At 48.0% G+C, this 23,424-nt stretch overlaps 1 protein-coding gene across 4 annotated transcripts in view; it reads left to right on the top strand.

The window, feature by feature from the left end:
- The window catches only part of LOC144114504 (G-protein coupled receptor dmsr-1-like), a 662,808-nt gene extending 639,870 nt beyond the window's left edge, over positions 1-22,938 (top strand). The window contains exon 3 of one of the 4 annotated variants that reach the window (XM_077648293.1): positions 15,922-22,938. In XM_077648293.1, coding sequence (XP_077504419.1) covers positions 15,983-17,164 — 1,182 coding nt within the window. In that variant the 5' untranslated portion in view covers positions 15,922-15,982 and the 3' untranslated portion in view covers positions 17,165-22,938. Of the gene's footprint in view, positions 1-15,916 lie in introns of all 4 variants that reach the window. The other 3 variants (XM_077648290.1, XM_077648291.1, XM_077648292.1) reach the window with 3 other exon arrangements.
- The last annotated feature ends 486 nt before the right edge of the window (positions 22,939-23,424 follow it).

Raw genomic sequence — 23,424 nt, 5'->3', positions numbered from 1 at the left:
GTGCAGATGTGCTAACCCGTACATGTCGTGCAGTCTGAAGTTTATCAAATTTTTAGCTTGTCCGTTGTAGGTTTCGAAGGCAAGCTTCCTTTTCTTTCGTTTACAGTAGACGGTACTCAGATTTTTAGGTCACTAAATATAAAACGAAACACAGCACTGGTGGCCTCGTCTCAATACGGCACGACTTTAGGCGAGTCTTATGTGCACTTGCTCTGGTGGGCTCCAGTTCACACGGCGAGCGCCACGAGCTGAAAACAATGCGCCGTCCTCTCTGCATTACAGGAAGCTCAAAAAATAATAAAGCTGGCTACGAAGAAGTTCCATTTAGTTTGGAAGAGGCGTTCGACTTGTCATTTAATTAAATTTATCTTCTGTGCTCACGAGCTAGAAACATATTCACCGTAACTTTATTGTCAATTTGGTGAGTTGTACAGAAATTATTCTCCCTTCTAACACCACGTTAGTCATGTGCTGAAAAGACCAGCTAGTTTCCATCTTTTCCTTTCTTGTGCGGTCGCTGCACAAGTGTGAGGCATGTGATGAAGGCGCCGCGTTTACGCACGGGAGCTGTAAAAAAAAAAGAAGCTAAATTGTATCGCAGCCAGGGCGCGCAACCTACAGTATTTTGGAGGGGCGCTGAGTCGAACATGCGCACAAATGCAGTCTGCAGCTTTTATTTCCGGAGCGCATGTCGAAAATGAAGGGAACTTCAGTTTTGCCACTGCTCACATGATCCACAAAGCCTTCAGGCTGTTGCTCGGTAGTTCGCGATACTTTTTTGTGGTGGTTCAAAACCAAGAAACGGTCTTCAAGTTCCAGTTGTTCGGGGCTGCTGCTCAAGACAGCCTCGCTGTTCACGTGTTTGAACTCCAACGGCTGTCAACGATTTGTGACGGAAGCATCAGTCGACTGTCCTTGCTAAGTCAGCAGCTTCGAGGATTTTACGCTAGCTGCTCTAGTTTGCTTCCCCAAAATTAATAACAGGTTCTGTATGAAAACGTACTTTTGATGCGCTCACCCAAAACATTCCTGCGGGTTTTATACATTTGTGCCTTACGGTGTTTACATGTCGGCGGTGTCATGTGACTACTAGGTCGTTGCTTGATCGCTACCCCTGCTTAGTATTCCGAGAGCGCCCCTCCAGAGCCTAATTTACCTTTCATACTACTGTGACCAGTTTATGAGGGCCGCACCTATATTTTTTTCCTTAAAGCCACTTTGTTCCTCTGGTGTCCTCTTCAGCTTGATTCACCTTTCTGCATTTGCTTCACTCATCCACCACCTCGCAGCTCCGTAACGGGTCAATGCGCGTGATAATGACGGAGCACTTGAAGGTTCTGTTGAAACAACGCCAACTGCAAACACTAAGGCCGAGTCCTGGCCTCAGGATATGAGTTTGTTCGAAAAAATACAAGAGGTTTGCGAGACTCGAGAGTAGTCAGCCAAAAACGTGGCGGCCTTATAATGCCAGAAAGCTTCAGTTGGCACCCTTGTATAGCAAGCCTGTTTCGCCTGCGTCCCGTTAAAGCGATGCGCCAGAGCGCGCACCGCGGAGGAGCCGGATGGAAGAGGCCCGACATCGAACGAAGACAGTGCCCGCAAAGGAAACAGGAGAAACGAACGGAAGGGCGGCCGCAAACAGGACCGAAAGACGCAACCGCACAAAGCTTTGTCTGACTAAAAGGCGGCGCCTTCCTTCAACGACCGTAATTAAATTGCGCTTCAGTGATGAGGCAAAAAACAAAGAAAAAGGCAGTCGCGGCCTGCATTTCATTAACCTTTAATACAGTGTTGACGGCCCGCTCTGGGGAATTCTTCGCGCGCGGCGAAACCCGCCGAGAATTGAGTATTTCGGGGCTTCGCTGCAATTTTGTTCAGAACAAGCTCAGTTGATTGGGAAGCGAGCGGGTGACGGTAACCGCGTAAACTATGCGGACCTATGGGCAGCTTCATCTTGGTGCGGTCGGCTTGGCGAACTTAGAGGCCGTCGGTGAAGCGCAGCGCCGCGGCAAGCGTTGCCCAGCTTCCTCCTAGCGAGTCCCAATTTGTGGGACTTTTCGCCGCCCCGATGACCGTGCCTGCGCACCACTGAAGAGCCTGTCACTCTTAATTATTTAAAGAGCTAACGAACATAGTATAAAACAAGACTAATTGAATGGTTTTGAGCATGGCTGCACAGCGACAAGTGAACATAGTGATCGTTCCTGCAATTAGTCTGAATGCTTCGGAATAGCCGAGAAACCGCTCGTATAGGAAAGAAAGGAAAACAAGATATGAGAGTTCTGCAAAAGAGGTTGTGGCTCGTGCAATAGACTAATAAAGCACCAATAGGATAAAGATGCTGATAAAGGGCTACAACACGTGCTGAATTCACTGTCATTCAGAACAAAGCGAAAACATAGTAAGCAAGCTCTCTGGACGGACGACGGACGGACGGACGGACGGACGGACGGAAGGAAGGAAGGAAGGAAGGAAGGAAGGAAGGAAGGGAAGGAAGGAAGGAAGGAAGGAAGGAAGGAAGGAAGGAAGGAAGGAAGGAAGGAAGGAAGGGAAGGAAGGAAGGAAGGAAGGAAGGAAGGGAAGGAAGGAAGGAAGGAAGGAAGGAAGGAAGGAAGGAAGGAAGGAAGGAAGGAAGGAAGGAAGGAAGGAAGGAAGGAAGGAAGGAAGGAAGGAAGGAAGGAAGGAAGGAAGGAAGGAAGGAAGGAATGATTTGCAAGTTCAGAGTATGGCACACCATCGGGTCCCGGCGATGAGGGCCGTCTGCAACAAGCCAGCACGGCATCAAGTTCCTCCATGGTGAAGGGAAGTTCCATCCGAGAATCCCGAGAAGCGGGAACATCTCTGAAACGCAGCGTTGCGGATGGGGTGGATGGTCCTGCTACCTTAGCACAGAAATCCTCGACTACTCGGCCTCGCCACGTCGTTGGTAGAGTGCGAACGACATTCCAGATGCGTGACAAAGGTTTCCGTGGATCAAGTGTTTCACAGAATGACCTCCAGCGTTGCGCCTGGAGGGCTTGAAGTGTGCACTGAATTTTCTCTCGCATGCTCCTGACATATCTGAGGTCAATTAAGGCTCGACTTTGTGCGTCGGGTAGTATCTACGCTCTGCCCTCCGTCGCAGTGATCGCAGGCGCTGCAACTCCATATCAAATTCGTGTTCTTTGTAATTGGGGGGAATAAACGTGTCGCGTTTTCCATGGCCTCCTTAATTTTCCCTTCCAAACCAACGAAGGAACCTTCTCTGCAAGCATCTTCCAAAAGTGCTTGAAACACTGACCAATTGATGCGTCCAATGCGTGTGCCAGAGGTGCATGTGGAAAGGCCAGTAATGATCAGATATGTAGGGATATGGTCAGTTCCTCGGGTTTCAATATCCGAATACCACCGGTCGTTGCTGATAAGGCACCCAGAAACGAAAGCCAAGTCGAGGCAGCTACTGTAAGTTGTCCCTCGAATATAGGTTGGGGAGCCGTAATTTAGACACTGAAGGCCATGCCAAAGTCGGACACAAGCTTTCTTCCCCTAAAGGAAAAAGCAGGAAGAGAAAGAGAGGCCACGGTAGGAAGGACGATGAAGAAAGAAAGGAAGAAAGATAGGGAGAATGTAGGAAAAACGATGAAGAAAGAGGAAGGAAGGAAGGAAGGAAGGAAGGAAGGAAGGAAGGAAGGAAGGAAGGAAGGAAGGAAGGAAGGAAGGAAGGAAGGAAGGAAGGAAGGAAGGAAGGAAGGAAGGAAGGAAGGAAGGAAGGAAGGAAGGAAGGAAGGAAGGAAGGAAGGAAGGAAGGAAGGAAGGAAGGAAGGAAGGAAGGAAGGAAGGAAGGAAGGAAGGAAGGAAGGAAGGAAGGAAGGAAGGAAGGAAGGAAGGAAGGAAGGAAGGAAGGAAGGAAGGAAGGAAGGACTGTTTTCAGTCACTGTATTCGAACGGTTAAACACAGGCTGCCCCAGTTAGCACTGCTTAAGTGGAAATCGTCTGATATAGAAACGCTGATATTGAGCGCATTCCTGCGGTGAGGCAGGAGATGTCGTGCACTTGCTCTTGCACTGCCACAAACTTTCCACAAACCGGCGAGAACTGCTGTTTACTGAGAAGTGCAATTCTCGCTTTACTTGACAGGGGCGACAAAATTTTGGACTGAACCAACTGCAACCAGTAAGGTTTTACGGTAGCAGTAGCAGTTGTGCTTGTATATTAAAGTCTGAACAAGCGGAAAAGATGGGTGCCGGCCACTGTAACGGCTGTCTACTCTGCGAAACACTTTCTGAGGAAAATACATAAACCCGCTCAATCAATACATTATCGCGTCATGAAGGCTTGAGTAAAATAATACACTTCTACTCGCAGCAGAGCACCCATGGACAATCGCGTGCGAAGGTTGGCGAGTCCTTTCCGGCGTCTTTTTCATGCCTGCGGAGGAGCGCCGCCCTTTGAGGGCGCAAGAAGTGACGAGAGGAGAGGGAAAAGCGCGAAGACGCCGAGATTCAAATTTCGACTATAGATAACTCAGCTTCTCCGGAACGCATTAAAGAAAAAATCTTGCTGGAGGATATTCGTGACACGGCGTCCTTCAACATCAAAAGACCACCGCAGCTTTACTGAGATCCCCTTTCAGAGCCCCTTCAAGCATCTGAGCTGCAGACGACACAAGGGGAAGGGGCGAGGAAGAAGATAGAACATACAGATATGAGGAACAGTGGGGAGGGATGGGGGAGAGATGTATACATCTGTATACCAGGCACAGTCACACTCACATGTACACTCGAAAAGGAAAAAGAAAAAAAATGAAAATATAGGTAACACCACTCACGCACTCCTGTCCGGCACAGCTCCGCAGACACGCACGAACGATCAGGGTTGCTATATATATATATATATAGGTATTTACGATATCAGAGGGAACAACCGGTGCACGGAAATAGACGAATTTTTTCGTTATTTCTTTACAAAAGTTGAAAGTGACTTCTGTGTGATATACGCCCAGAGGAAAAGTGCTTACCACACATCGTTAAACTTTGCCACCCTTCGTACCGGAGGGACCGGTGCTCTGTATTTACAAGCCGCGTGCATGTGATATCCTGTCAGTGTGTATCACTTGCGCGGCACACTGTACGTGAAAAGTGAGGTAAGGCGTCCAGCTGCTTTCTGTCTGTGGGTAATACACGCGGAGCGTCCTGCCACTCCGCGGCTACGTGGCGAGGAGTATACGGGACGGGTCAAGGCTGTCTGCCATGTGCAGTCTAGTTTCGGATTTCGTGGCGTGGTAGCACAGGTGATCGTTTGATAGCTTGTGTGGCATACCGGACGGAAGACGCGCCGCTGGTTTCACAAGCTCCATATTATTGACAGCGGCGGAAAACGAAAGCACAAGCCAAATTCCGCCGAGCAGAATGCAGCCATGATCGATGCGCTTGCATCGAGCACGAGGACGTGTCAGGTAGCGAAGGACTTTGTGGAAACCTGCTTCCCCACTCCATTTCGACGTGGCCCATTTTCATCGTCGGCAGTCAGGACAGCACCGATTGGGCGAGGAGGGATGTCTCCCTCATTGGGGGAAGGGAACGGTGACGGGAGCACCACTTCGTAGGTTACGCGGAATTCTGCGGGACCGGACAGAGACTCTTCGGGATCCGGCCAGCGTCACGAGCGGTTCCAGCCGCACGCTCTCGTCACCTTCCGCGGCAGGCGCACGGGGATCCGTTGTACCTTGCCGCTGGGCTTCTGGCTGCCGGCAGCGAAGCGCGCGCAGCAAACGCGTGCTCTCGTCACCTTCCCCAGCAAATGCTGGGGAAGGTGACGCCCCCCCCCCCTGATTGCAATCAGGGGGGGGGGGGGGGGCGGAAGGCTGTCCCCCGCCATATTTCCACAACTTGGAACGTAGTTTCGAGCATGCTGCCTAGTATTTGGCAACAACGGAACCATGCGTCGCCCGCGGTGCGAATGGAGCAAGGAAGAAGCTGAGATAATTTGCCTTGGAAGCAGCCCAGTAGAAAGATAGGACACAACCGTATACAATGTACGACAGAATATTTTGTAGTTTTTTCTTAACTGTCGATTTTTTTTTTGTTGTTTTCCGATATTTTTCTTTAGTACTTTAGTTTCTTTTTGTAGTACTTTTCTACAGTCTGTAGATCTTTTCTGGAGCAACTGCTAAAAATTCGGTTGTTACTACAAGTTTTTGTCAAAAACATTACTGAGAATCTAATGGGACGACAGAAAATTTTAATTGGTGTTTTTCGACTGGGTGTTGACGGACTATCATAGACGAACTATCACAGATATAGGCAAATGATTGCAATCACGTATTTGTAACCGCTGTCGTTAGTAATAGCCATATCAGTTTTTAGAATTTCGAAAACGCGATTACCCTCGCCGCTGTGGCTCGACAAAATCTAGCTGCATCGTGTGAAAGTACATGCGCTTTCGAAAGCATGCGGGCAAAGCAACCCCTCCAGTGCAGGTAAGAAGTCGAATAAGCTAAATTTTGTCGAACCACAGCGCCTAGGGAAATCGCGTTTTCAAAATTCTAAAAATAGATATGGCTATTGCTAAAAACCGGCTAAAAATCTCTAATTGCAACTAGGCGCTGAATCTACTAGTTAAAAAGTTAATTATTGGAAATAAGTTAGCCAGCTTACTGCATAAGACTATTCGCGGGTTTTTTGGTGTCCGCCAACAATATGCCGCAAAATAATAAGAATGGTAATAATGGTAATACTATGCCGCAAAACCCATATGTTTGCCCCAAAAAGCCGATTTTTGAAAACTTTTGAAAGTGTTTGCTGAAACATCCGGTATAGTTGACAGGTAAGGAGGGCCCCAAGAAGTAACCTAGCGACGGGGTGATAAAAATCTCACAAATCCCAAACTCCCTATCTCCTTCTATCCTTCACGGTCCACTCGTGCATGACGACATGATATCCTCCTCACAAGATACGGCGAGATCGACACTTTTTTGTGCGAGTTTTCACGCTTTGAAACTTGAGAAATGCAAAAAGTTAGGCTCAAGTACAATACGCGAAATGTGTTTCCGTAATATTTGATTATTTGAGGAATAAATAAACTGAGCATTAAAAGCCGGGAAAAATTCCTACCTGCAAAATAAATTCCCGCCAGCATTTCTCCAGCAAAGACAGCAGGTTGCGCTTGCGCTCGGGATCCGCCAGCTGTGTGGTCCTTCATGCGATGTACAGTCCGCAGACTGGAAACGTGAGCCGTGCCGCCCATTGAATGTGGCACCTTCGGCGCAGTAGTCATACATCTCCATCCACCACCCATTAGGTTTGCGCTCCGAAGGAAGCGCTTAATTCACAAAGAGTGGGACGATCGGAATAACATTGACATTTTTCCGCGCGCTTTCAGTAATTTCAGCGAAACGAATTTCCTGTCACTTCGGGACAGGACATCTCCGTGTAGTTTCATCGTAACCTCTCATTCCCAAGCAGGGCTGTGCGTTAAACCGAGAATTTTAGGACGGAGTTTAACGTGTCACCTTCGCTGATAGCAGAAATATCTTTTTGTTACCTGAAACTTGTTCGCTTGAATTTCTGACTCGTCTTTACGTGTAAAAGAATGAATCTGTCTTGCACGTCGTGCCATCGTGTCACTCACTTCATTCTACGGATTCCCGTGCTGCCGTGTCTTCGAGAGGACAGCTTCGTTTCTGTTACTTTTCTTTTTAGTGCGCGCACTGCCACGCCTTCTGGAACTCGTTCAAATTCCGCAGTGAAATAGCATAGTGAATTCGTGCATGCACCCGTTCGCTGCCGCCTCCTGATTCGCATTTTCGAAAAGAACGTCAAACGACGAACAAGCGACATTGTGATGTCGCTTCCGATACTTTTATCCAATTTATTTGCACGCACTAGCTCGCCTAAGACAGAGAAGGAGCTGTGTCGCGGTGATTTCTTTAAACCGACATTTCGCCGAAAGCCGAGTTAGAGGTCAATGATCGCCTTCTTTAAACTCACTTAAAAAGAAAAAAACAATCCGAGAGAGATTGACGTAGCGTATCGTACGCATTAGTTCTGAAAGCAGTTAGAAGCCGTATAAGCCGTATACTGACATAATGGGAAGCTACCCTTCAATTGTCGTACGCACCAGTGTTAAAAACGCGCGCTACAGCAGTTGGCATTAATGTCGTGCCCTCAAGATCACGCTGGATAAATTGTCCCAAAATTTCAAGTCGCTAACGAGTAACCTGTGTGCGCAAGATCATTTAATTGGATTCGTAGGCCACATACCTCAAGCTGTGCCATTTTTGAATGCTTCCAATAATTCTGACAGCATTTGTAGAAAATAAAAGGTAAATGTGGCTTCTTGGTCTCATGTGCCGATGTTGGCTGTAGTGTTATAGGCTTTGTATGGAGCTCGCTACTAGGCGGCTTCATGCTTCGTGACGAAAAATTAAGACCAGAGCAGCGGCCTCTTATTTTCTTAATTTTTTTTTAATTTAGTCTGCACTTCCTCTCGGCTACCTGAAGTTAGAGCACGTATGCACGTGAGAAGTTAGCATTCCTCCTCCCACATCTCCAGTTTAGCCCTATGTAGGCACTTACATCCCAAGTAGCACACAAGGAGGGGGAGGGGGGGGGGGGGCGCTCCAAGCCTTAGAGTACCTACGTTGGTCCCCTGTGGGAAATATGTGGGCTAGACCAAATTGACCTTACCCCTGCTGATTCCATATGGACTCCACATCGGTGTTGCTATGCTTAACTCATGCCCCATTCCTACATCTAGCCCAAATCGGTCCCTTATCGGGTTCTTGAGGGCACATGGAACATCAATGTGGGCTCTACGCTGGACGTACTTCTGCTAGCCGAAACGGGGCTGCCCACACGAAACGGCTGTAGGTCCCACATAGCCCGTGGCGGGGCTGGAAAACTGGCGTGCCCAAATGCTGCCCACATCGGTCCCTTGTAGGATACTTGAGGACAGATGGAACATGAATGTGCGCTCTTGCTCAAAAAACTTGTGCTAGCCCAAATGGGGCTGCCCACACGAAACCGCTGTAGGTCCCAATAGGCCGTGGTGGGGCCGGGACACGGGCGTGCCCAAATGCTGCCCACATCGGTCTCTTGTAGGGTGCATGAGGGCAGATGCAACGTCAATTTGGGCTCTTTTCTGAAAAAAACCTCTCATAGCCAAAATGGAGCTGCCCACGCGCAACCGCTGTAGGTCCCAATAGGCAATGACTGGGCTGTATAACGGCCGTGCCCAAATGCTGCCCAGATCGGTTTCTTGTAGGGTGTATGAGGGCAGACGCAACGTTAATGTGGGCTCCTTGCTGAAAAAACCTCTGCTAGCCCAAATGGGGCTGCCCACACGCAACCGCTGTAGTCCCCACATTGGACGGGCCGGGTTGTATAACGGGCCTGGCCAAATGCTGCCCACATTGGTCCCATGTAGGGTACTTTAGGGCGAAGGGGATGTCAATGTGGGCTCTGTGCGGGAAACACCTTGTTACGTCTGACTGGGGCTGCAAACACAAAACTGCTAAGATGCCACATCGGTCGTGCCGGGGCTGGAAAGCAGGCGTGCCACAAGCTGCCCACATAAGCCGCTTGTCATGGTCTTGTGGGCAGATGCAACTCAAATGCGGGCGCTATACGAGAAGCCCAAATTCGCCAAGCACAAATCGGGCAGCTGATGCATTGCCGCAGGCGCTTCTACATCAGGAACAGCGGGACTTCACCCACCGGGTCGGCTTCATCGTAATATGCATGCATTTTTTCAATTCACAAATTTGTATTATGCACACCCATAACTTATTCTTATTGATAAGTTCTATATAATTCTCAGCATATTTAGTGGATTACTTTAAATTGCATGCTTAGAGCTCCCGCATTCAAGTAAATTGTGCAACATAATTAGACCATGCGCAGGAATAACTGTGCCCACTTTCTTAGGATGCACTGGACTACCTGACGTTCTGCAATCGTCTTTATAGTTCCAAACACAAATGGTCTGTCCGCGCCGCGCGCAACAATAAGGTGCGCTGCCTGCACAAGGTGCAACAAAGACTACTTATCGACAGCCTACAAAGCCCATTTGCTCTCGTCCTTGCAAAAAAAAAATACTTCGGTGCGCTGCTTATGTAAGGCTGACACTAAACAAATTACAACATGATATTATGCTTAAGGGTACAATGGGGCATTTGGGGCTGGGTCTGCCCCTAAAGGCTGTGGGGAACATGTGGGCCGGCCCCAATTGGGCTTACCTCCTTAGAACCCGCGCCGGTCCCATGTCAATTTTGGCGGGGCTAACTTTGATGAAAACATAGCCTCAGGAGCTACTAACATCTCACCAAAATCGGACCGATGGGGGAACTGGGTGGGTTACTCATATCAAGCAATACAGGCGGAATGTGGGCAGCCCAGCATGGGCTACCTGCATCGTCCCAATTGGGACCTATCGGGACGTTTGTTAGCAACCCACTGGGGACCGACTGGGGCCTGCATTGCAAACTCCTCATTGGTCCCACCGGGGCTCACATGGGCTACCCACATTGGACCTACAGGGGGGGCTCACATCATATCCCACTTTGTGCTGCATGGACATACTGGTGCATCTGAAAAAGATATTTACTGTTATCTCTTGCTTAGCCTCTTCATTTCGTGCCTCTATTCCTTCGTAAACAGCGAAGATAGCTGATAATTTATAGGATGGAGGCGCAGGTACGGTTCAAAAACGGGGGAGGTTACCTTTGCTCGCAGGTGTACATATGCATGCGCGCGCGCGCTTGTGGTAGCACCATGAATCTAAGGAGGAATAAGGAGGGAATAAACACCCAACCCCTTGATGGCAGAAAAGAAAAGTTGGAGAGAAAGATCTGAGATGCTATTTTAATGAGTGGAGACAAGCTCCAAAACGCCCGTGTACTAAAGCTTCGGTGCTCGTTTAAAAACCGTAGGGGGTCGAAATTGTTCCACAGCGCCGACTACAGCGCGCCTCGTAGCTCACAATGTTCAAATCGCGAAAAAATTATTTCTTAATCGTTAATCAATCAAAGCCTTTCGGCATCACGATAGATCTGACAATTAGTGGCCGCGTTTCGACTCAGCGGAAAAAAATATTTAGGCGCCCCAAAAACCCTCGCATTTTTTTTTTGTGGTACGAACGCGAGAAGCCCTACTGTCGTACGCGACGGAGAAAGCGACAAAAATTCGCGCAAGTGGCTACAAATGTTTACAGCCGGAAACACTTCTTTTATTCGCGGGGTGCCGTCTAAGCATCTAAGCACCGACACGCGCACCTACCTCATATACAGCACGGCGTGATGCTGGCAACTTATTCGCCATCATCACCGGCGTTTACTACTTCTACTGAGACTTTACTACTGACAGTTGTAAATGTTTGCAGGGCATGACGCTCTTTCTTTGTTTCCTTGTCCTATCATCGTGTCTACACCAGTTACCGCTGCGTTGTCGGTACAATGGCGCAAACTCTCTGTAGGTAGCGCAAATGCGCCCACCCGTTAGCTTGCGTGCTGTGCCTTCAAGCCGGTAGGCACGGAGTATAAAGTTTCTTAACGCCCACAAGTACGGCCGGGGGAAATTCTCATAGCGGCTGCCAAATGTGCCTTACAATTCCGACAACGCAAGCGGCTAGAAGAGGCAAGGCGGGTGGCATGCAGTTTGCGTGAGAGAGCCGGTTGCTGCATGGCAGGAAATACGAAAGGATCACTGGAATGACAGGACGTGCAAAAACTAAGGAGGGCTCTAGTCTGTGTCTTCGTTTACGTCCTTATTTCCACTGCTTTTTTTCGCATTTATGTATTCTCTGTCTGTTTAGTGCAGGAATTTTGCAGCACGAATCCTTTAGCGTGCGGCAAATTATTTTAAATAGCACGGTAACTTAAATTCTTGCTCCCATCAAACCTGTACAACACTAACTTTCATAGCTGCCTATTAATAAGTGACTGCACAATCTTAACCCAGTTTACTGAACCGACAGAATTTTCATTCGATTTTCTCAAGCTGTTTTTTTTTTGTCTCATACATGACTTTTTCACACTGGGGTGCAGTTGATAAAATTTCAGCCTTCCACCTGGACGATTTCTGTTTTTGCGTGTGTGCATGAGTTCACTGAATGAATTCAGTTTTTATTATGATCCTCTACATCCATCCGTCTCTGGGGCAAAAACATTGCGATACTAATACATTTGCGTCAATTTTTTTTTTGTGTGCAAACACTTTGCAGCGTAGCCACTCATAGGCAGTTTTTTCGTTCAAGTTACGGTCACATTGCTTGCATTTTTCTTTTCAGTGGTGTCTTCAATTCGGTCTGAAATTTTAACCTGCTTGCACGCTTGTTCATTTTTAACAGGTGCGCTGAGTAAAGCGTATTACAAATGAAGCCATTTTTCGACTGATGCCAGGCGTACCAACCTGCTCTTCAGACACTTGTATTCGAAGAGAGCAGCACTGCATTTTATGTTCGGTTTACTATTGAATTTCCTCTTATAAGACCTGTCAGTTAAACTCAAACTTTACTCAGCCTTTGGCTCTTCTGGTAATGCGAACGCTCTTACGTCCATTTTATGTTAACGTAAGAAGTTGAGCTAGGTGGTACGTATTCAAGGCTAAGGAGCGCAAAAAGACGAAGACGCAAAGAAGAAGACGACACAACATAGAGCACTCGTGTCGTGTTGTCGTCTTCTTCTCTGCGTGTTCGCGTTTTAAGCGCTCGTTTACCATTAGTCCATTATATAATGGCCAATCTCTGTTCCACTCAATTATAATGCAGGAGTGCACTCTTCCCATATATTCATAAAACAACACTGTCTAAAAAACACCTTTAAGATGCGGTAACGGCGTGGAAAAGTTCTTTTTCATTAGCATAGTTATTCCGAATTCTTTTTAGGCGCTTGCCGAATCACACACAAAAAATTATTATAAGTCTGTTTATTTGTTTATTCATTTTCGTTCATACCGAATTCTATTCGTGTTCCATTTGGTAGCGAAGATACTTATTTTTCCTGGGTTCGGTTGTGAAAAACGTGCTCGCAGATCTCTCCAGCTCCGAAAGCCGTATAACTTTTGCCTCAGTCCCTTTTTTTTGCAATTCAGCGCCACGGGCTAATTTCCGTCGACAGGGGTAACTGTCTACAGACTCAGCCATTGATCGTGCCAGAAGTAGGGCGCCTGCGTGCCTCGCCAGCGACCGTAAGGGTGCTGCTGTCCCGGTGATGCTAACCACAGTGCGGTAATCCTCTTCCTTCCTGAGAGCGGAACGTCCGCTCCCCACAACACCCATATAGCAATACGTGGAATCCGATGCTCTTTCGTCATCACATTCTAACGCAGTCTACTGCACTTACGGAGCTCAGCCTCATCACAGCACATGCACTCAGGGCCTCCACCGAGACAAGAGCATACACATTTACATTATGAACTGAAGGAATTTAGCGTTTTGGTTATTTGCGGACAACGTCATCAAAAAGCCTCAGACACCAATCTTTATAGCGCAGCGTGTGCGCCTCGAGTACTTGACCCTGTAATTCATGTGAAGAAGAGCCGTTCGCGGCCCATGAGGCACTGCAGCAACGGCTCTGCTGTAGCTTGAACAACAAGTCAGCAACGGTTTCTCTTTTAGGTCAGACTCGATAAATTTTTAGGCTATTTTTATTCCTTATTTATAATCAGCGCACAAAAGAAGGAAAGAGGATCAGATAATTTAGCAGCAAAAGGGAGCAGGCACCTAGGATTAGGTTCTGAAAGGTATTCGTGGCTATACGTAATGAAGATTCGGGATTGTGTTGTCTGCTCGGTCATTGCAGTTAGCTAGCACGTGGCGCTTGCCGAACGCGGGCCAACCTTACCTACAAGGTACAGACAGCTTTCTGAATCTTACTGCAGCTTTTGGAGGCTTTTGTTTCATGTTATTAAAGGGGCTAGCTCAGCAGCAGGAGCGACAGGCCGCAGTCTGAAGGCACACAAAAATGAGGTCACCCCAGCACTACCTTCAGCGTCCTCGGCGTCATCAACAGCACAGCGACAGAACAACATGCTCTTCGCCTGGCGACTGTGTACCATACCAATATAAAACGCCATTTTGCGCCCATACTTGAGGCGAAGTGCATAAAGTCTTCATACATTAATAAATCGATAGCCTTAAAGGCCCCGTTGTCCAGAAAATCTGCGGTCGGCTTTGGCATTGTGAGCGAAAGATCACAAGCATGCATGACGCCGGCTCTTAGCGCTCAGAGAGCAACCTAGGAGGTAGGTGGGCCACCTTGGGGCGTCATCACAACCTGCCCACCGGATGGTGAGAAAACCGGCCATCGCCGTTGGAGGCAGTTAAATTAATGATTGGCTGTTCAGGAGGAGCAACCAGGGTCGCACAAGGCCCACTGCTGGGAGCACCTGCCATCGCTGGTCAGTGGCGCAGTGCTTAACCGATGGACCACTGCGCCAGGAGAGGTAGAATGACTCTCAGGGATCTATGAATGGAACGTACAGAATGACCTGCATATATGAGAGTTAATCCACTACGCTATCGCGCCATGCCCTTTAGGCGGAGCTTAAGTAAGAGCACAGTAACACAGTAACAGCATTGTGCTCTACTTGGCTCATGCAAGTTCACCTTTCTGAAACAAAATTTATGTCTTTTACTAACCGAATTTCTAAATTTCAAACAGCGTATGCTTTAAATAGCACCCCAGTTGAGTTCGTAACCTCGTATAAATACCTCGGTCTTCACGTTCTTCCAGACCTAACATGGAACCACCGTATTAACCTTATTCTTGCATCCGCTAATCAGTCTTTAGGCCTCTTAAAGCATAATCTAAAGCATGCTCCCTCCAACCTCCGATTACGTGCTTACAACTTTTACTCGACCTAAAATTGAATATGCTTCGGCTCTTTGAGACCCTCATCAAGCATACTTAATAAATAACATCGAATCTTTGCAGATTCGCGCTGTTCGTTTTATCTTCTATAATTAATCGCGTCATACCAGCACCACAGCCTTGAAGAAACGCGCTGATCGTCAGGATCTATGTCTCCGTCGAAAAGTTGCATGCAACTTTGCCACTTTTTCATAAACTGTATCGTCACTAAACGCTTCATAATGACTTTTTTTTCTTTGCCTTCTTCCATTTTTGACCGCCGCGACCATTCGTTTAAAGTAAAGCGCTTGCCATGTCGTACATCTAACTATGCACATTCATTCATACCACGTGCTGTAACTGGCTGGAACGCTCTGCCTTCACATGTTGCTACCGTCACTGATGCGGATAAATTTTATAATCTATTGGCTGCCACTACCTCTGCTTAAATTTTTTGGGCACATTGTTAACTTACTAGTGCATTAGGTTTCTGTCTTGTATTTGTGTTATTTATGATTCTCGCTTCATTTTCATGCCGTTGTTTGTGAGACATTGAATAACTTGTATTAACATTACTGTCTGCTGCTCTGTTCATGTTTTTGTTTTCCCCATTAAGCTTCAATGTTTATTTTTGTGTTTTGTATTTTCTTGCAAAGACTCGTGTGCTTTTATCTGTTTTGTTGCAGTTTCTTGAAATTTGGTTTATGTGTTTTCTTTTGATTACATGCCTTGTAATCCCCCTCCCCCTTTGTACTACCGTCGAACTGAGAACCCTTTGGGGTATTTTGTATAAATAACAAAGAATAAAAGTGTCGCCTCCAATTTTTTGTGCTTTTCATAGGAGGGGAGCACGTGAGTTCAAACACGAATGAGTCAGAAACGACGAAGGCGTGGCAACATTTTAAAAGGCGGCAAATGAAAGTACATACGCTTAATTTTTATCTAGGTGTGCATCAGCCCCAAAATTTTGCTAAAACCGAAAGGTTTGCTTTCTTAGGTCAGCGGGAGCACATTGGCGTTTTGTGATGGTCGAGAAGTGGTGTTTTGTAGACAAGAAAAGATAATGCATTTTTCTCTCTCTCTCTGAAGCGCAGGACTCTCGTGCTGCCTCCGCTGCCTGGTTGGTCGGCGAGAAGGAGCGCCGCTGAAGCACTCATGGCCGAGATTCTCAACGTGAGCGGTATGCTGCAGATCGCGGACAGCCTCTACCTCGATGAGGATAACCTATCCCTGACGGAGGCTAACTTGAGTGGACCGTTCGCCGGCTTCGACATCTTTGAAGAGGAGGAACTTCCTTACCATGGTGCCGAGCTCGGCCGCTTTCACGCGTGGTACACGAGTCACCTGCATGGCTACCTGAGCATGACCGTGTGTGTGTTCGGCATTCTGGCCAACGTGCTCAACATCATTGTGCTTACGCAGCGTAACATGGTGTCGCCAACCAACGGCATCTTGACGGGGCTCGCCGTGGCTGACATGCTTGTGATCGCCACGTACCTCCCGTACACCATCACAACGCACGTGATGCCTCCAGCGCGCACACAGAGTTTTGGCACGGCCGTCTTCACCCTAGTGCACGCTCATGTGAGCGTCGTCTTCCACACAGTGTCCACGTGGCTGACGGTGACGCTAGCCGTGTGGCGGTTCCTGGCCGTGAGCTTCCCGGCATCGAGCAAAGAGTGGTGCAGCATGCAGCGTGCCCGCTGGGCCGTAGTCAGCGTGTACGTGTCGTGCGCGCTCTGCTGCTTGCCGGTGTACCTGTCCTTCACGGTGCACCAGACAGGCACGCCCCAGGAGCCGTCGTACAAGGTCGACTTCAGCAACATCACGCGCGCCAACGGCGCACTCCTCCAAAATCTAAACTTCTGGACCTACTCGGTCCTTATGAAGCTGGTGCCGTGTGTGGCTCTGACCGGCCTCAGCTTGGGCTTGCTACGCGTGCTGTACGAGGCGAAGGCGCGTAAACGGCGCCTCAGGCCAGTAGCTAGTGGCCACACTGGCCACGGAGGCGGCAGCGAAGAGGCTCGCGATCGCACCACACGCATGCTGCTCGCAGTCCTGCTGCTATTCCTGGTCACCGAGTTCCCGTCCGGCATTGCAGCCCTGCTGAGCGGCATCCTGGGCGATGACTTCTTCCTGCACGTCTACATGAACTTCGGCGAAGTCATGGACATCCTGGCACTCGTCAACAGCGCCGTCAACTTCATACTATACTGCTCTATGAGCAGGCAGTTTCGCAAAGCTTTTGCTGCTCTCTTCACACCCCGCATCGTGGCCAAATGGTTTCCCCTGACTTCCGAACCACCAAACAGCACATATGCCACCACTTGTGTCTAGAGCAGGCTACACTTGGTGGCACCGCACTGTTTGGTTCCTGGGAGAGTGCGCGAGCACAATGTCTGCTACGTCACCACGATTCATCGTTTTGCTCACGTGCTTGAAGACGGTAGCAAAGTCAACGTTGCCGATCTAAGTTAACTTCGGACGCACTTTCATAACCGCTCTTCCATTCCACTCATCATTAACGACAAAAGATTTCACAAGATAATGAACAGACCACAGAGCCCGAATCCCGTTCTCAGCTGACGGAGCTGTCATTTGTAGGCCATGTGCGCGCCACCGCAGAGCTGGAAAGAATTTGTCCTGCAAAGAAAGCCGCTCCGCGTCGTCCATGAAGGTGCGCGTGAAGCCTGCTTTGCTCTGGGTCCTGCTCCTTCAGCTCAGCTGGCTCAAAATATAGCCACTAGTCCTCCGCGAGCAGACTGAAGTGCCAATGGGGAAACTGTGCATGCGTACTCAGTGATGGGTTTTATCTGAGAGAGGACTTCTTGCCACAAATAATATCTTACTCAGCCGATGCAAAGCAAGTACCGGCAGTGCCGCCCTGTTCCCACAACCAAACGGTCAGAAGAAACGAAAGCGGTGGGACATTGTGACGAAATACGTGATGAAAAAACTAAAGAGCATGCCCAAGTGTAATGAGAGAATTGTAAACGCGACTATTTGTTTAGACACATGTCTAACATACAGCGCACAGGGGTTCATTTTCTGCCCAAAGATGCATAGAGCCAGATGGCCTCCAATCCGCAGAGGCGAGGAGTATTCGTGCCCTTTCTCGAATCCAGTTTCTTTAGCCTTGTTCCCACTCCGCGTATTGAACATGAGCATACAAATATTTAGCAACGGTGGCACATGGGTTTTGGGACGGCTGGCTGGCTCAGGCGTTTGCAGCTTGCGATAAGATATCGTTTCTCACAGCCAAGCTGAAGCGATGCCATGCACAAGAATGCGCCATATACTTTTCTGGGATCTGTGTCAGTTGTGTATACGTTCCACTGCGTAGCTGCTGCCGAACGTCTCAAAGGAAGAGGCACCGACGTGTCCCGCGTCAAGCTTGTTCACGAGAACAGTTATTTTCATTGCTTCATGTGCGGGACTGTGTTGCAGTATGCAGTCCATGAGTGTGTGAACCGCGACATGGTCCCACAGAGACATTCAACACGTTGCTGGCGATGAGTGCGCGAATAGATCACTATGGTGTAGCTTAGTCAATATCCCGTTGTTAGCTGAGGCATCGACTACGTTTCCTCTGTGACTGCAGGGGATAGGCACGCGCTTTCCGTGTGCTCATAGAGCGTTCCAGTCATTATCGTTATTCGGCAACGCTAAACTTAGAGCACACGGACAGCGCTTTTCTTGTCGATCCCGGAACGCTGCACAGGGGCCTCAGGCAGGAGGGGAGGTGACAGGGCAAGCGCTGAAGGCCCAGTTTCAGTGAGAGTTTTGCAGTCTTAGCCAGCTCTTTTATTGCGGAAAAATAAAAACCAACTCGTTCGAGTCAAAGAACATCCAATCGAAGATTTAAAAGGAAATTATATCTGTTTGTGCATGGGTTCGAACACGCTCTTGGCACTCTGCTTTCGCGTCGTGTCAAAAGCAATCAGTGGTTGGGTGCTAACATAATGCATCACTATACAGGGCCAAAATTATACTTTATTGGCCTGTGCAGATAGCAACGGAAAGTTACTGCATATAAAGTTATCAATATAATGGTACAAAAAATGAGCAAAACAACGAATAGGATATTTCATTCGCAGGTGTGATGCTTCGAATGCGCCAGTTCCTCTTGCAGGAGTTTTTATTAGTTAGCACAAGGTTTCCAGGACGAAACAACGCACTAATTTTACCACTTAAATACTTTATACCTACTTGTAACTAATATATGATGCATGTTTGGTTTTTCTGTTGCTAGTTGTAGGCCATGCTGGCAATTCTAAGACTCGCAAGGGCTGCAAATTACGAACACGAAATCTCTTCTGATACGTTTCCAGACACCGAGCTCATGACTATCAATCGATTTCTTTCTTCAGTGGAAGAAAACTTTATTCAGGAATACCGCATAGCAGCAGCTTTCGTCACGGAGGATAAATGTTCATTAAGTTTGAAAAAAAAGAGGCGTCTTGCATAGTGCTGCTTTTATGAGCCCGAGGTACAAATTCCTCGTTCTGCGGTCACGTCTCGGTAATGCCGATTCAACAAGAATTCTATGAACACACGATTAGCACGGTAGCTAATACACGACGCTGGCCCACGTGCTTCAGCAGTGCATAATAAAAACTGGTCCTATCTTAGCGTCGTTTTTGTTTATGTGAAACAGCCAGCTATTCTTTTTTGCGCGCCACTCCTTGGCTGAAACAAAGAATATTTTAAAACGCCTATGACACCGTTAAATCTTCTGTTCAAAATGTAAGATTGTCGTGCTTGTCGTCCGGGAAAGTAATTAAAGCTTCCTGCATAAGAAATTGAATAACCTTAACGGAAAGATCCTTACGTCTAGACCAGCCACGAGCGCACACGTTTTGCACTGTTTCTGAGACGAAGTCCAGGTAGCGTTCGCTGTGCTCGCCAGTCAGCGCAAAAGCCTGTCACCTTCCAACCTGTATGGCGCCGCTTATTACTATCCTCGTTGTTATTGTGGTTGTTGTTGCTTGTCCGAAGCGTCGTGGACACCCGTGCGTTACTTGTTCGTCGTCACGTGCCCCCTCCCGAGAGGGGAGCGAAAGCGTTCGTTGTACCTGTCGCGGAAGCCGCGCCGAGCCCCCTACCCGTGGCTGGTCGCCGGCCGGCGCCGCACAAAGACCGCGCTCGAGAGGGCCGCTCGCGCGGTCCACGCGAGGCCGCTGTCCCCTCCTGCACACGCTTGCTCCCTACGCGCCTTCCTTCCCTATTTCTCCAGCCCGTTTTTTGGCACAGCCTCTGCGCATGAAGGCGTAGCACGGCTGGCTCAGCGGGCGACACCGATGCCCATGACGGCCCCTCTGCTGTTCCTGCTGCTGCTGGTGACACACCGCGCGCTTAGGCTTCACTCGATTGGCGTGTTCCGTGATACCGGGCTTCGAAGTACCCTGCATTCCTGGTTCACTGCTTCCTAACGTTATTGGTCCCGAAGGGAGCTTTGGAAGTGTCTTGCGGGGAGAACGCTTTTGTTGTCCCTTTGTCTCATTGCCGAAATAAAAGGAATAATGCAGAGTCAGGTCCTTTGGACAAGTGTCAGCGACAGTGTTGTGGTGTTGTAAGTTCACTGAAAACTTGCCCCTGCGTCTTTATTATGTTCTTTCCTGTGTGTTGGAGAGAGAACGTCTGGCGCAGTGTTCTGCGCGCAAAGATTTTTGGTCTGTTTTGCCCGGCCAAGAGTTGAAGTGCGCGCACCGAGGAAACGCCAAGCGCTGCGGCATCGTGCATAGCATTTGTTCTAGGCATTAGCTAACTGTGTTCTGTGGAAATGGCGAGGATCTCATAGATGTCATGAACGTATAATTAAATGCTCTCGTTCAACGATCTCCACAGAACAGTGCTGCCGTAATACACCAGGAATGTAAAAACAAAAAAAAATAGGACAGAAACGTGGGATAGTGGCATGTGTACAGATATGTAAGCTGTGCAACAGGAACACGAGAACGTGCTTGAATCAGGCAAAAACAGAGTACACTGAGACACGATGGTGGCTCACGTTACGGTGGGGTGACTCCTTGTTTAGCCTTTGCTGTTAATTGCAATAGGGGTATATCAGGGTCCCACTAATATGACAGGATGATTCGAGGCTTAAAAATGGGAAAGCCTGACATTGGCGCATGTTAACGAAGAGGCACGTATCTTACCTGAGTTTCACGAGTTTCAATGACAAGGGTCTCTGCTACATTTACCGCGGGCTACGTTGTAATCTGCGAAACAAAACCGCAAACGAAGTCTGCGCAAATTTACGGAATACATTGTCTTTTCGTATATGCGCCACTGAAATGGGTGAGAGGAGTTTCAAAGGTTCGAATGTATAATCAGCGCATTGGCCATCATGGCAACGGCGTGAAGTGATAGCACACAACGGAACCCGATGACTTTGTAAGATTTTCATGGTTGAAAAAAAATATCCCCTGTGCGCCCGCAGTTATTTCTGTTTGTAAATTTATTTCATGTCGCGCATTCCTCTTCAGTCATTGTATGAGCCGATGCAGTCGTCGTTCATATAGTGTCAGGCTAGCGTAGTATCATGGCGTGGTATGCAGTCAATGCATCACACAGTCTGTTTCGCTTAGTTCAGGTTGCTCGAGCAATAGCAGCCTAACTTGCAGCGAAGTACTGTTGTCTGCTCCACTGAGAATTATCTATCAGGAGTTGTTTACCTGCAGAAGCACCGCTTCCATCCGAGTACATTTCCCACGGCAGTGCTCTAGAAACGTGAACTGCGCGAGTTTGCGCAAAGCGTTATGAAAACACAAAAGTCACAAATAAATATAGTTGTCTTGCTTCAGTGATACTGGTCAAATCCTAATTAGCCTGAATCGGCGCAGGAAACCATTGCGCAACTAAAACAACTAATGCTGCGTGCGAGTTGAGTAAATAGAGTGAATAAAGCCTTGCACTTGAAGCCTCTTTCAGCAAACTAGCCCTTCGAAATCGAAAGTGGTGCACATATTTTGCAATGTTGCCTGTGATTACGTTGAACTCAGAGGTAACTTAGAAGAAAGTCTGCAAAAATCCCTTGTCAGTAACCCTCCAACGTAACATGTGACCCCCGTATAAATGGTTTCTTGTGACGAGCTTGACATCCTTACTATCTAACGTTGTATAGAAAACAGCAATCACTGTGTTATTGACCAACACTCTCTTATTTACATTACGCATGTGAACTTTGGCAGGTGATTTCCATAAGACTGCCAACTGAGCTCAGCCTGTATAAAAAGTGTGGAATTTTTCATTTTTGGTTTTATGTTTGTCAGCTGTCACAAATGGTTTTTTAGCTGACGAGTCGTGTTATTCCTGTTAGGTAGTAAAGCGCCCAGTTAAATTAAAGCAAGGAGGAGTTTCGGTTTGTTTCACTTTTGCGCGTTTCTGATCACATTTATGTTAAAAGCTACAATTCGCCGTCTTGCCGTTTACGTCTCCAAGCAGTTGTGAATCGGTTGTATTTCTGTCCATTTCTGTTCGACTTGTGCTTCACTGACACAAAGAAGCGCCAGGGCATTTTTTTTCGTACAACAGACTGCCGCCTTATTTCCTCGATGATTTCATTGATCAGTAGATCCCTTCGACCATTCGCAGGCGTACGAGGTCCATGGACGGGTACAACAATGCCAGCATCAGCCAGCAGCTGACACTAACGGCCGCGAGAGGAATCCGTTTCGCGCCAACTTCAAAGCTTAAAAATCACAGCCCTGTACAGGCTTCATTATCAATGTGCGCCCTTGCACTGACAATCCCGATCTCTACATAATGAATGGCTGCTATAGACAGGGGGCTAAAAGTATCCATAAAAATTCCAAACAAGGAGAGTTCTTGCAGAATGTTCGATGGGACGAAGGGATTCTCATCTTGTACCCAAAGTGAGCGTCGCAACTTGTGAGGTGAGGCATGTGTGTGGTGTTTGTGTCGAACGTACCATCCATCTGTGCCCAGTGACTGTTGTGCAGTGCGGATGTTTTACCTCATTTCTGCCTTTGTTGCGAGCAAATTCCACAAAATAAATTGCCACGGCCTGAAGCCGTTTTAAAAATTCTTGATTTTGCTCAGTCTCTGGTGCTGAAAATAAAATCATTTATCCCGTGTGCTTGTTCGCCATTTCCTTGTTTTTTTCTTCAAAAACATTTAACGCTATAGGTGGCAGATCTATAAAATGGTTTTATACAGAAAACGCTGTTGTTGTTTTTTTGCCACATATGGCTGCAACGCATTTTGACAAAGTGGACCGAGGCCATGAAAACTCTCGCAGAATCGGCAGCATAGTAATACCGAGAAACTCGTAAATGCCTCGAGCCAGCTACGAATTTATCTTCTAGCGAGTCACTCGGCTGTCATTCTCTGTGCGTATTTTGCAAGCGAAATCATAAGGCAGTTCTCGTAGCTCGATAGATTGGCGAGTGCCTCCTCTGTGTACTTCCGAGACTCACGAAAATTGCCTCGGGAGGAAGACCGTAACCCCGACCTTGCTAGCTGTCGTCGCTCAGTCTACGACAGCGTCTCTACCCTCATATTTTCGCAGCTTTTCGTAGCCGGCCACAAGCTTCAGTAGGTTTCCGCCGGCAAAATCTCCGTTCCATACAAGT

The sequence above is a fragment of the Amblyomma americanum genome, chromosome 1 (genome assembly GCF_052857255.1).
Source record: "Amblyomma americanum isolate KBUSLIRL-KWMA chromosome 1, ASM5285725v1, whole genome shotgun sequence".
NCBI classification, from domain to species: Eukaryota; Metazoa; Arthropoda; class Arachnida; order Ixodida; family Ixodidae; genus Amblyomma; species Amblyomma americanum.
This window is presented reverse-complemented; position numbering and strand designations above follow the sequence as displayed.